Source organism: Callorhinus ursinus, unplaced genomic scaffold (genome assembly GCF_003265705.2).
Source record: "Callorhinus ursinus isolate GAN/ISIS: 27379988/994484 unplaced genomic scaffold, GSC_fseal_2.0 scaffold46, whole genome shotgun sequence".
Lineage (NCBI taxonomy): Eukaryota > Metazoa > Chordata > Mammalia > Carnivora > Otariidae > Callorhinus > Callorhinus ursinus.
Window position 1 is genome coordinate 6,073,307 of NW_027397108.1, and position 13,754 is coordinate 6,087,060.

Here is a 13,754-nt window from a genome sequence, read left to right on the forward strand (position 1 = left end):
CTTCCCCTCCTGCTATCTTCTTCTTTTTCTTTTTTCTTAACATATCTTGCATTATTTGTTTCAGAAGTACAGATCTGTGTTGAATCTCTATCTTGAGGGCAGTGAAGTCATGTGGCCAGGCCCTAGGGCCATAGCTCCCTGGTGGTGGCTCTCTGGAGTCAGTGAGAATTTTACCATCTTGAGACAGGCTTCCACTGTTCATATACTCTCAATCTTAGATGGGACAAAATTGGCTGAGACCAAAATATTTGGAGACTTTAATTCAGTGAACAGCCCCCAAAACTGTGCAGGTGCCCAGTTCTGCCACCCAGAGGCTAATTCCAAACCCTTGATGATCATTCTCTTCTCCTTCTTAAATTGCTGGGTGGTATGTGGGGCGCTTGAGTTCTGGCTGATTCCGTAGAACATGAGGATTGGAAGGGATCCATGGATCATTAGTCTTATCCACTCATAATAGAGGCCAGTATGTATTTTACATGAGTCAAGTCATTTAATCTGTACAACAATCTATGATGTAGAAACTATCAGCAACACTTTACTGAAGGGGCATCTGAGACTCAGAGAAGAGTAAGCAGTTCTAAAAGGTTAGGAGTAGGGTCTGTCTTTTGGTTAACATACAGAGAGAGATAGCATGGCAAGTTGGTCAAGAGTTTCTTTTTTTTTTTTTTTTTAAGATTTTGTTTATTTATTAGAGAGAGAGAGACCACAAGTGGGATGGGAGGGGCAGAGCGAGAGGGAGAAGCAGAGTCCCCGCTGAACAGGGAACCTGATGCCAGGCTCCATCCCAGGCCCCTGAAATCATGACCTGAGCCAAAAGCAGGTGCTTAACAGAGTGTGCCATCCAGGTAACCCATGGTCAAGAGTTTCTGTTATATAGTTGAGAGGTCTGAATTCAAGCCCTTTCTCTACTGGTATTCCTTAGATTACTCATTTTAAAGTGGGACTAGAAATAGAACCCTGTTAAAATTGTCATAAATATTAAACAATTGGACACATAAAAGTACATAAACCAGTAAGTTATCACTATTATCCATGAATGTAGGCTATTACTTAATTATAATTATAACAAATATTTAAATACTAAAATATATTTCAAGTAAATTATAATAACAAATTTTAAAATAATAAGACAAATCTCAGTTAATGTTATTATTTCTGTAATTACGCCCACCATGCAGCTCAAAGCTTGGCAGATGGCAAGTGCTCAACGGCGGTGGGTTCAGGAGTTTGCCTAAGTCTGTTCTAGTAAGTGACAGAGTAGAACTGAAGCCTAGGCTTTCTGACTCCAGCAAAGGTTGTGCTTATTAACAAGAAAGGAAACCGAGGCTTGGAAAATGCTGCTCTGTTCTCCGTTATGGCACAAGTAGGGTGTGGAGATGGCCTAGGACTCAGGTGCTTGGACTCTTGGGCCAGCTTTCTTCTCTTTCACCCCAGGGCAGGTCACCAGTAAAAAGGGATGATCAGGTTTCATGTGGACCTGGTTAGGATCCAATGAGAGGAACTTGGAAAAGTTGCCGGCACTTAATAAACATCACTCTCATGATTATTTATCACGCATGTACATATCAATGCATAGATGTCATTTTGAAGTCCTATGTGTGCTTGGCCCTGGGATTATTGAGGATATAGATGAGAACAATACTTGGTTCCTTACCTCAAGCAGCTAATAGTTCAGGGAAGGACTCCAGTAAGTGAATAATGAATGTTCTAAGTGCAATTAACCTAGCCTGGGTTGATCGGGGCAACTTCCTGGGCGAAGTGATGTTTGAGGTGGTTGGTCCTTAATGATGAGCTGTGGCTTGCCAAGTGGACATAGGCCCTTGTGAGAGAAATCCAGGATAGCAGCATGTGCACAGGTCCTATGGAATGAAGTAGTCTTACATGAGGTGGGGTGAATGGTAGAATGTTCTGTATGGTTAGAATCTGAGGTTTGTTGGTGAAGATAAAGCAGAGCAGCTGTGTAGAATCTTCTTGTGTGGCATTGAAGGCCAAATTAGGGATTTGGACTTTAGCTTTGAGGCAACGGGAAGCCATTGAAGTTAGTGCAACAGAACAAAGGCAAGACACAAAGTTGCTGTTATTAACTGCTGAGTAAAATAATGCCTACATCATAGTAGATACTTGATACTTATTACTTGAATTAAAAATTGTTCTGGCAATAATATGGAAGTCAGACTGGGGAGTTGGAAGAGACTGGCAATCTAGAGATCAAGTACTTAGCTCGATTCCAGAAAAATAGTTCATTTTTTTTTTTTTTTTTTTTTACTGTAGCTTGCTGCTTGTTACCAAACAGTGACTGACTGACTGAATGAATGAATGAAGAAATAGTTGTCCTACTCTACTGTCTTTGTTAAAAGAGGAACAATTTATGGATATGGAAGTCATGTTAGCTGAGAGCAATAAAATAGGTAAGTCCAGAAATAAATAACCATTTATTTAGAATAATAGCTGGGTCATGAATATCTTTTGGGAGTATGCAGAGACCTGTCTCTTTACCCATAAGGCTCCATGACAAGCAACAAGAATTCTCTGTCTTCTTTCTTGACATTCTGTGGTCTTCAGAGTCTCCTGGGGACAAAAAGTGAATCAGTAGATTCATTACATGGACAAGAACCTGGCACTTTGAAAAGGCTTTAGATGAATTCCTGACATGTCAAGTAAGAGAAAATATGTTAAATACTCTACCATGTCTTGCTTAGGTGTGCCCTGGCTCACCTCTGCCTCTCCCAGTTCACCTTGGGGAAAACCATGTCCTTAGTTTACCCAGAGCACAGCCTACAGCCCATATGAGCTTGGTCTTGGCAAAAAGTATAGGCTGTAGTATATGTGGCTCATCCACCGGGGCTGTGGACCCTTGGTCTTGTTTTATACAACACAAGGTGTTAAGTGTGCACACTTAATCTTGGCCGAATTTTTGCACAGTGGTTCTCTCTCAGTGTCTTGTCATCATTAGCCATCAGATCACTACCTGGTATTCCTCATGAGATTAATGCATCTAGAGAGCCACCAATCCATCTTCTCTCATTGGCCATAAGATCATCTGTTCATTCATTTCTTTAAAAAAAAAATAGTCAAAAAAAAAAAAAGAATATTGAATGCCTGTCATGGATTGGGCATGGTTCTAGGTCCTGGAGTTCAATGGCCAATAAACATATTTAGTTGCCATCATGAAACTCGTATTCTAGTGAGGGGAAATGAACATAGAAAGGAACAAACAGTAAATAAAATAGTGACGATAATAGAAAATACCATGAAGGAAACAAATAAGGAAATGAGCCAGTGAAGGATGAGCCAGGGAGGGATGGCTCTTCTTCTGAAGAGGGGACATATGAACAGATTCCGGGGGGTAAGGATGGTCAGGAAGTGGAGGAAAGAACACTCCACACAGAGTGACTAGAATGTGCCAAGACTCAGGGTAGGGAAAAGCTTGGCATGTTTGGTGACTGAGAGAAAAGCAGGGCACCGTGAGCAAGGGGGAGAGTCGAAATGGGGTGAAGCTGGAGAGGCAGTCAGGAGATAGCTTTGCAAGGCCTCATGGGCTGTGGCGAATTTCCCTCTTCTGTCATGCGCCAGGGGAGAATTTTATGATTTAAGACACATTTGCTTTTGAGTTTTATACAATAGAAACAAGGGCAGTGTAGACAACTAACATTTTGATGTGGAATGTTGGGACTGAACAGGGACACTTCGCAGGATAACACTTTGAGAACCACTGCTCCAGGAGATGGATGCTGATCCTAGAGGTATGTTGTTTGATAGTTTGTTTTGCTACAGTAAATGCAAGTATGACAGACCCCAGGTGTATAGGCTAAGCAGGACCTCTTCTGTGTGCCTGGGCTCTTTTATTGATACATCCCACTCATATCTATTGAATGTCTACTCGGTGCCAGGCAATGTGTGGGAAAGGGGTATCCCAGGGGGAGAAAAGACAGACGTCCTTCCTGACCTCATGGAAATTGCACACTTGCTGTTTTAATTCTGTAAAAGCTGAGCTTAAGAAAGAAAAGAGTCTTGGATTTACCTTTTCTGGCTCTCATTTGGTTAAATTCTGGCAGCTGTCACACATTCAGAATCATTAAAATGTAGTTTTCTGTGCTTAACCTGCTTCCATAGATTAACTTTCCCAAACTCATTATGGTGGCCCTGACCTTGGACTATTCATAAAAGACCATAGAAACTATTAACTGGGTGCATTGCTTTTTATAGAAGCAGGACAGTTTTATCTACTAGAGGCATTGGCAGATTTGGATTACACTGTAAATAAATTTATCCACTACAAACATTCATGGATCTGCCTTGCATTGTAAATAAATTTTCCCAAGTAATTGTTAAGTGATAGCCTCACAATTATGCTAGCCTAAGAAAAACAACCAGAGAAAGATTCAGTAGCTTTGCAATAGATATTCTAAAAGGAACCCAGGGATTTGCAAGGAGACAGCCAACTTGGATTAGGTAGGTGTAAGGAGAGGACTCTTTGGTGAGTTGAGTAATGGACTGGATTTGTGATAGAACATTAAACATTGGTCACACCCATGTAAATAGCTATGCTAGATTCACATATTGAGTTTTCAGCCTATTCCCTGAGTTATATGTAGTCCGAAGAAGGAGGGGGGGTGCATATATGTATCAGTCAGCTATTTCTGGATAACAAACAGTCACAACAATATCTGTGGCACAACAGTAAGCATTAATTCCCGTGGAGCCAAAGTTGGCTGGGGTTTGGCTGATCTAAGGCCAGACTTTCTCACTGCAGATCTGTGGACGGATGGGGGGGGGCTCATCCTCCTCGTTCCAGTGAAGACATGTTCTTTCATGGAGACGGCAGAGGTGGAAGAAAACAGACATGTGAGACCTTGTAAGACCCAGGCCCAGAACTGCACACTGTCACTTCCACCTTATCCTATTAGCCAAAACAAGCCCTATGGCGAAGCCCAACGTCAAAGGTGAGGAAGCGCACTCCACTATTAGTGAGGTAGGATTAGATGCAGGGAGGCGTGAATAATCAGAGCTCAAAGCTAATCTCTTGTAATCAAATAAGCATGTTTCCTTCATCTGTTATAAGATGTATAATATTATGTACCAGACACTGCTAGGCAACAGGAGAGATTGCCGTGGAATATACCTCATTGCTCACTGGTTAGAAATCTAGGAAAAAGAGTTTCTTGCTCTGGTTATATTTTTTATATAGACTATTTTACAATAGTCTTCCAAGAAGTCTCTCTTCCTTAGGGATGGCCCTCAATGTAATCCATCCTCCAATGTAGCCAGAGTGATCTTCCTAAAATGTAAATGAGATATTGAACCTTCCCTGTTTAAATAGTTTGGATGATTCCCCTTTGTCCGTAGGATAAAGCTCAACCTGTAGATGTTGACATTTAAGCTGATCCTAATCTGGACACCCAAACTGCCCAGAATTGTCTTCTGCCTTCTGTCTGGTCGCTAGCCCCTCCTCCCAGTGTCTTCTCTTCCTCATTTCCCCTTTGCTCCAGGGTCTCCTGGTTGGGACAATAGATAGGTAGGGGCTAGGGGTTGGTGGCCATGGTGTCATTGTAAGAGATCTTACTAAAAGCACACCAAGTATTACCTGTCAACTCTAAATAATGTCCCTTCCCCTGCTGTGCGTGCATGCATGTGCACACAGACGGGGACACACCACACACACACACACACACACACACACACACACACACACACACTGCCATTTGCAACTACGCCTAGATGGGATTGTAAAGAATAAACTTCAAATTCAGTTAGAAGGAGGTGTTGAATTTCAGGTGCCTTTTGTTAGTTACTATTTATATTTAGTTTCTTATCAACAGATACAGAAAGTACAACTTCTATCAAGTAAAGATTGGTGATGCTTTTGACATACAATGGAAACCAAAGTGGACCCCTCACCTCTTTCTGAACATCTCCTAATCCCCTTGAGTCTCAGCACCTCCTGTAACAGACTTTATAATAATAGAAGGATATCTTTCTCTTTGTGAGACACATTTTCTGAAGTGTACAAACCATGCCTTTTCATTTCTTTGTTGCCTAGCTCAGTGGCTAATATGTAATAGGCACTTTATGAATGTTTCTTGAATGAATGAATGAGTGAATGAATGAATGAATATATGTAAGTGAGTATTGGAGAATTCTCTACCGTAGTGATCCTCAAACTGCAGATAAAGAGCTTGTAATACACAGATAGTTAGACCTCACCCCTGTGTTTCTGAATTAGTAGGTCTGGGGGGAGAGCTGAGAATTTTCATTTTTTAACAAGTTCCCAGGTGTGCTGATGCTACTGGTCCAGGGGGCACACTTTGAAAACCACTGCTCTACCAAATTAATGCTGAGAGGATTCTCTGTGTAGAAATAACCCCAGTTACTAATTTTGGGTAAGGGAGACACCTAGAGGGGGGTTTTAATGGCTACTAGTTCACAGGATAAAATTGGTGTCTGAATGCCCAATTTTGCTACTAAAGAGGGATTGAAATCCTAAAGACAGTGAGGCCATTGAACTGAGGTGGCCTAAAAGTCACTCCCGGTTTTGTCTCTGTGCAAGTGTGGAGGTCATGATGGTATTGATTGTATTCACAGAGGACACTGTATTAGTGCAGTATTCCCAAAGCCAAAGGAGTATTTCCTGTCTTATTCTTAGATGTCTGGGCTCTTCATATATTGTAGAAATTCAGAAGGATGTCACACCCCAAGTATTCTTCACCGAAGATCTCTAAGCACCAACATGCTCACAGTAGCCTCTGTGGAATGTCCCTTATTTTGTCTAATTCTGGTCTAGACTATTGTAAGGAGACCTTGCCTTGTTGTAGGATGAATTAGATGGCCACATGGGATTGGAGACTCTCAAGGTCATAGGATACTTTCTGTGTGGGAGGATTGAACTGTCAACATTAGGAGGTATCTCTGGTACGGCAGTCTATGTAGGGAGCAGTTTTCACATCAGCATCACACATTTTTCAGTACAGAAGCCACTTAATTTATATTCTCAGCAAAAATCATTTGGGCACCTACTGTATGCCAGTGTCCTAGAAGCTGAGCACACAGAAGCAGAAAGAGAGACATGGGACTTACATTTCAGAGAGACAGATAACAAGCGAAAAAAGGTAATTATTGGTCAGCTTTTGCTATGTAACAAACCACCTCCAAATTTAGAGCAATTTATTTTTAGTTCACATGCCTATAGGTCCGATGATCTGGGTGGGGCTCTGGTGGGCTTACCTAAGCACCTCTGGGTTTATGGGGGTGCTTGTCTCTCCTCCTACAACCACTAAGCTCACCCATGAAGGCCCTAGCAAGAGCAAGCTGAAACACACAGGGCCTCTTGGGGCCTGGGTTTGTAACTGCCACCTCATCACTTCTGCCTCATTCCAGTGGCCACATCAAGTTCATGGGGGCCAAACCCAAAGTCAAGGAGCAAAAGGTGGAGATGCAGGTTGGAGTGAAAAATGGAGCAATAATGCAAGTGACCACTGACAGTACAAGATTAAGTAACATAAAGGGCTATGAAGAAACAAAACAGGTTCGTGGCTCAAGAACGATCAAGGGTGCTACTTTTGGGTGGTCAGGTATTGTGGGATGGTGTGGTGGCATAGTCTCGCGTGCTTTATAGCAGGCTATCCCATCGGGAGGGGTGTAGCTTCAGCATTGTGCCGTGTACGTGATGCTATACCGTGTGGGCTTCCCTCCTTGCTGTCCGAGGAAATACTGGGACAAGGGCTCCTGGCATATCCGATTATTGTGTCTCGTAAGGCATCTATCTGGTTTATCACTGTTCTGTACGAATGCCTCACTACAAAAGCACATTCAAAGGGTACCAAAATTTGAGTAAATTATCTCTGCTGGACGGTACGGCAGGTATCCCCTCACTATGCACACACATCCATGTGCTTGTACACATACCCAACCCCTGCACACATGTGCATGGTAATCTTCACCCAGCCAGAAATGTCTTCATCTCTGTCACTGTGAGGGCACAGTCTTGATCCCTGGCACCTCAGGATCTAGCTACTGAATGTTGGGTGATTTCATCAGCCCCAAAGCCGGGCTAATGTGCCTGGAAACGGAGTGTGAACATGGAATGTGTCCAAAGGCAGACCCAGGTTCTGGACAAATCAGCCAGGGGCTTGGTGGGGGGCTGGAGTGGGGAGAGGTGAAGCAGGGGCCATGAGGGGGTGGTTTCCAGCTTCAGTGCTCCCTTGCCACCATCAATCCATCCATCAGCCAAAAGACTCCCATTAGGGAGTTGAAGGGAAAATGTAAAACAAACAAAAATGGGTTTCTTCTTTAGGGGCCTTTTATCATTGGAGTGAAATGATTTTTCTTTCTTTATTGAACAAAACCTGATATCCTGTGTTTGGTGAAATGCACGTTCTCTGAGAGTAGAGGGAAGTAGGGGATTGAGGGGGAAAAGGAGCATCCATTTTTATAAAAACCCTTGGAGTGCTATTGTATTAGCATTCCCATTTTCTTGATGAATAAACTGAGCTTTGGGAAGTAAAAGCAACTGCCCAAGGTAAGTAGAGTCTGAAGATCCCAAACTAAGTCTCATTTTGCAGGCAAATCTTTTCGACCTTCCTTAGCCTTCATGGGTTTCTAAAGGTGAGCTTTAAAGGCCTAAGAAGACTCTAGAAGTTAACTCCTCCTGGCCCTTAAAATCCAAACTGTGGGGACCGAAGTAGGGGGGGATGGGAGTGACCCTTTGGGCATGCTCACTTGGACTCAGGTGTGGTTGGCTGGAGCCAGTCTGTCTGCCAATAGAATAACTCAGGGCAAAAGCCCAGGACCTTGGTAAATGCCTGCACAGGCACTGGCTGGAGACAGACTCAACAGATTTGTGCAAATCTGCACCTACCTTCACTGGTACCATCAGGGGCATGTGGTCCTCTGCAATCTGGGAATCAAAGCCTCCAGTTACCTGTTGTGGGTCAATGCATTCATTTTGTATGTAGATGAAGAAGCTGAGGTCTGACTGGAATACTGCCCTTGGCCAAACCAAGCGTCTCACCAGAGATTATCCCCCTCCTTGGGAGAACAGCCAATAGCGGGCCTCCTAGGGGCACAAAGGCTCAGCGCCCCCCCCCCCCCCCCCCCCCCCCGTATTAGGGTCATCTCTGAATGCAACGCCTCAGAGCTCCCCTGGGATTGGCTGAGGCTTCTACCACCACTGCAGTCCTCTCCCCTGCCAACCTTGTTTACCGTTCTCTTGCACTTGTTGCCCCGAGTAAGCCACCTGCACAAATTTCCTTCTCAGCCCCTAAGTCTAAGGACTCACCAACTTGTCTCACACTGGCTATTAAATGCTCCTGCCTTGAAGTGACACCCATCACTTTTGCTCACAGCTTATTGGCTATGTAGTCACACAACCCCATGCTGACCACAAGGGGGCTGGCAAGTGCAGCCCTGAATGTGCCAGGAAGGGAGAAAATTGGACCTACATGGTGAGCAGCAGTAAGGCTGATCCGATGGATAGACCACGGAAAGGGCCTGCCAAACCATAAAATCAAGAATACTGTTTCATACTTTGGACAAGTGCAGCCTTGCACACCCTACCCTAAAGACTGCTTCCCCAACTGAGTGGCTGCTTGTGGAAACATGGCTGGATGATTTCTGCCTCTTTATCCCTTCTAGTGGTTTATCATCTCCCAAGCTGTCCTCTGGTCTCTGTCTGCTTTTGTGTCTGCTGAATCCGTGGGCTTAGCTCAGCTGGCCCCTGACTGACAAGATGACTCCTGCTGTGGAATGGAGAAAAACCAGGGTATTTCAGGATGCCTTGATTTGAAGCCTGCCTGGTTCCAAAATACCCCATTTTGCTCTTGTTGGTAGGCAGCATGGGTATAGGTCTCCACACACATGAGTTCCAAGAAGGGGCAGTCATATCTATATACATCATGACTGCCCCTCTCAAAGGTTCAGGACCAGTGCCTACTTAGGCAAGAGGATGGAAAGTTGAAGAGACTGGAGGAAGCAGCAACATCCCCCTTTCCTGGGCTTTTCTGGAGGGCTTTTGGGCAACATTGCCATCTGTTAGGCCAGCTCTGGCTAATGCAGCCGGGAAGTTGGATAGCATCGCAACTTCTTCCGTGACCTTGGGACCACGTGAGGTGATCTTGGGACTAAAGAGCTGGCAGTGAAGGAATTTTAAAAAGGGCACCCGTTTACATTTATTGAGTGGTTATTTTGTCACTTAATCCTCACCACAATCTTATAAGTTCAGTAGGATTTATATTCTCTTTAATGAACAAAATTAGGCACAGAGAGTCTGAGTAATTTACTTGTCTGAGACAGATCTGGGGGTTAAGCTTAGGTAGTGTGGCTCCAGACTCTGTGCCACCCACCCTCTGCCACTTTGATTAGGTCTAGACATCTATTTAACACACACTGATGACTGTCTCCATGTTCTAGGCCCTGTGCCAGATGCTGGGAATACAGCCCAATCCACTGGGTCTCAGCATAGTCCATTGCTCAGTGTCCTGCTATATTAGATGTCGTGTAATACATGTATTCTAGTATTCAGCTCCAGGGGTAAATTTCGTCAGTAGATATTTGTGTACATTTTTCTATAATAAGAACTACATAATTTACATGTTTCTGTTATTGCTTTGGCCACCAGGAAGCTCAGATCCAAATCAGGGCAAAGATACCAGAGTTTTGGTTTAGCATTTCAGTTTTCTGAATTTTTTCCTCCCAGCCTAGATTTTTTTTTTATTTTGGCTGCATCAGTTCTGCACAAATGTCTTTTATTTTAAAATACCTTAAATCCTTTTTAGAAGGAGGCTGCGTGGAAATGACAAAGTGAGATCTTTACTGCATATTCTTAGATTCCTACTGGGAAAGGTAGACCTATATATCCCTCTTATCCTTATTTCTATAGCACCACCACTTATAAAACCTCTTGAGCAGCGGTTATGACTATTCTCAGTCCCTGGAGATTGGTAGGAACTTCTGAAAAATCACATTCATATAGAAAAAAAAAGTTTCCTTAAATCATGGCTCCAAATTTGGTGGCAGATGCACATTTGTGGAATAGGTGGCCAGTCAGACTCTCACCTGAGCAGTTAATAAAATCTATTGCCTCTTGATGGATTTTTTTTTCTGCAAGCGAGAATTGATCTGTCGTCTTTGTGATTTGTGAGATGGCTATAGGAAACACCAAACACCATCATGACTTGGGCCACATTAGGAGAAGAAAGAAAGAAAGAAAGAAAGAAAGAAAGAAAGAAAGAAAGAAAGAAAGAGGAAAAAAAAATCCACTGCTAAGTCTTCCCAGGCATGGAAAGGGTTAGAACAGCTGGGGTCATTTTATTTGATTTATTGGAATTAAAGTGGATCTTATTACCATTTTAATAAAGAGAATCTTTTTGCACTGGGCTGGAAGTGTTTGCTAGTCCCCGGTGCAATTCCATTCTCTGCAAAAGTGGAATCGGCTGGCGTTGCCCAGCGTGATTTGTGTGGCTGGGCCCCAGCAGTCCAAAAAAGCAAAAGGGCTACCTCCTCCGAGGGGCTTGCTCTGTGCGAGGTGCTCACCCTGTATCTGCCATGCAAAACGAGGGAGCTTTATGAAGGAATCCGTCTTGTAAAGCCATTGGTCCTGGTCATCAGCCTCTACCCAATGCTTTCGTGATGCTGCCGCTGATCTATTTGGGAAGTTGGCTGGCTGGTGAGGCAGAGCCTCTCCTCAAAGCCTGGCTCCCACGGAAAATATGCTCAGTGCAGCCAAGTGCATGAATGAAAACGCCGCCGGGCGCTTCTAGTCGGGCAAAATGCAGCCGAGAACTCCGCTCCTTCTGTGCGTTCTCCTGTCCCAGGTAGGGAAGAAGGGCTGTGGGGTGCACCCCGCGCCCCGTTTCTGCATTCGGATCGCCTGGCGCGGGCAGGGCGAGGGGGCTTTCGGGGGTCGGGAGACTCTGGGGCGCGGCGGCGAAAAAAGCCTAGGGCTCAAAGGGAGGTCATTCACAGCCCAGGAGATCCTAGGGGGACCCTGGTTTCGCACTCCGGGTTCCCTGTGTGTGTGTGTGCGTGTGTGTGTGTGTGTGTGTACGTTTGTGGGAGGAGGCGAGAGCTCCCGAGTCCCCCTTTTTTTTTTTTTTTTTTGTAAGCAGGGGCGACATTCTCGCCTACATCAAGTGGGGTAACTTTGATTCGTCTCCTCCGGAGGCTCATGCATTGGAGAAAGACTCAGTTGGAGGCGACTCCAAGGAGTCGTGGTTTCCCCCAGCGCAGCGCCGGGCGAGGAAGCGCGGCTCCGGTCCGGATTGCTGGCTGCCGGGCTGGAGAGGCCGGCCTGGCATTGCCGACTTCCCGGGGCGCTCGGGCCCCCTCGCCCAGCCCAGCGGCGCTAGGGAAGGCGCCTCACACCAGCCTAGCGCTGCGCTGCAGCCCGGCTGCTGCTGTCGTTCAAAGGCGCCTGGCTCTGGCCGCGCCCGCGTCGGGGTTCTTTTCCTTCTCGACCTCGGGATGGGAGCGCGTCTCCCCCCCACCTCCGTCACCCCTCCCCGCCAGGACGCAGGCCCCAGCCCCCGCGCCCCTTTTGTCCAGCCAGCTGGAGCTCCGGCTCTGAGCCCCGACTGCCGCCTCTGCTGTCTTCCCCGGGCGGGCGCGGAGCGCAGAGAAAAGTTCAAGCCTTGCCCACCAGGGCTGCAGCTGCCTGTTAACCCTCAGAGCGCTGAGGCACAAGGGAAGGGCCGGTGACCCCAGAGAGGGTGGGGGTTGGGGTGCGATGGAGACTTCGTTCTTGGGCAGCCACCTCTGTATCTCGAAGATCTAAGGAAGTTTGTGTGCAGGAAAGCAGTACTCCGAGGAGGCCAGACCAGAGGTGCTGGCAGCCGAGGGGCACGCCCAGCACTGCTCTGGGGCCTGTAGGTTCTGAGAGCACTGTGACCCGGTCCCCCAAGGCCTCCTGTGAAGCCCATGGGACTCCGGATGAGGTGGCAGCTTACAAGTGGGTGGGTAAGATCAAGGCAGGGCCGACAGAGAGGAGGGAAGGAGACAGGGAGTGCCTTTGGGTGCCAGGAATGGCTGTTGAGTTCCTGTCCAGGACTCCTGAGTGCCAGGGGAACAGGCACCCCTGTGAGTGCTGGGTAAGGGGGGGTTGGTGAGGCAGCTAGGATCCCAGGCAAGGGCTGGCTGGGATGTGGGGATACACTGCAGCCTTCTAAGGGAGGCCACTGCTAGATCAATGTTGGGGTTAGACTTTGGAAATGGTTCAGTGTCCCAGGAACGCTGTGACCATGGAAATGATGTAAAGTGGGGGTTCCTGGGTGGATGCTAGTGCCTGGGGGCAGGGTAAGGTGCTGGGCTGCTGAGCCCCTCCCCCACTTAGGATTTCTGTCCTCCCTGGATACACAGCACCCATTCAGGACTGTGCAGTTATACTCCTCTAACACCAGGGCTTTGCTGGCTGATTCTCTTGGGGGTCCCTGTAACCTTAAGTCCTGCCACAAATTCTGTGTCTGTCTGTGAACCAGTTTTCTAGACTTTCTGGAGTCTGACTGTCCCTGAGGCTGTATGTATGTATATATATCCCCATTTTGTAGGGTGGTTCAGAATATGCCTCTGATTCAGACAGATCCTCTCTGCCATATGCTGGTGGTACCACCCTGGGCAAGTTGTTTAGTATCTCTGAGCTTTCTGATTCCCCACTGTAAAATAATCTTATCACCTTCCTGGGATTGCCAGGCAGATTAATTGCATTCAACAGGATGTCCTAGGTAATGCATTTACCATGAGGCCTGGCACACTGGGAACCATTAGTG

The 13,754-nt window shown here is 46.0% G+C and overlaps 1 protein-coding gene across 3 annotated transcripts in view; it reads left to right on the top strand.

Moving 5' to 3' along the window:
• The window catches only part of CDH13 (cadherin 13), a 1,106,386-nt gene that overhangs the window by 79,704 nt on the left and 1,012,928 nt on the right, over positions 1-13,754 (top strand). Inside the window, exon 1 of one of the 3 annotated variants that reach the window (XM_073882335.1) lies at positions 11,583-11,807. The exons of 1 other annotated variant lie outside the window; for it this stretch is intronic. In XM_073882335.1, coding sequence (XP_073738436.1) covers positions 11,763-11,807 — 45 coding nt within the window. In that variant the 5' untranslated portion in view covers positions 11,583-11,762. Of the gene's footprint in view, positions 1-11,582; positions 11,808-13,754 lie in introns of those variants that run through there. One more of the 3 variants, XM_025860409.2, reaches the window with a different exon arrangement.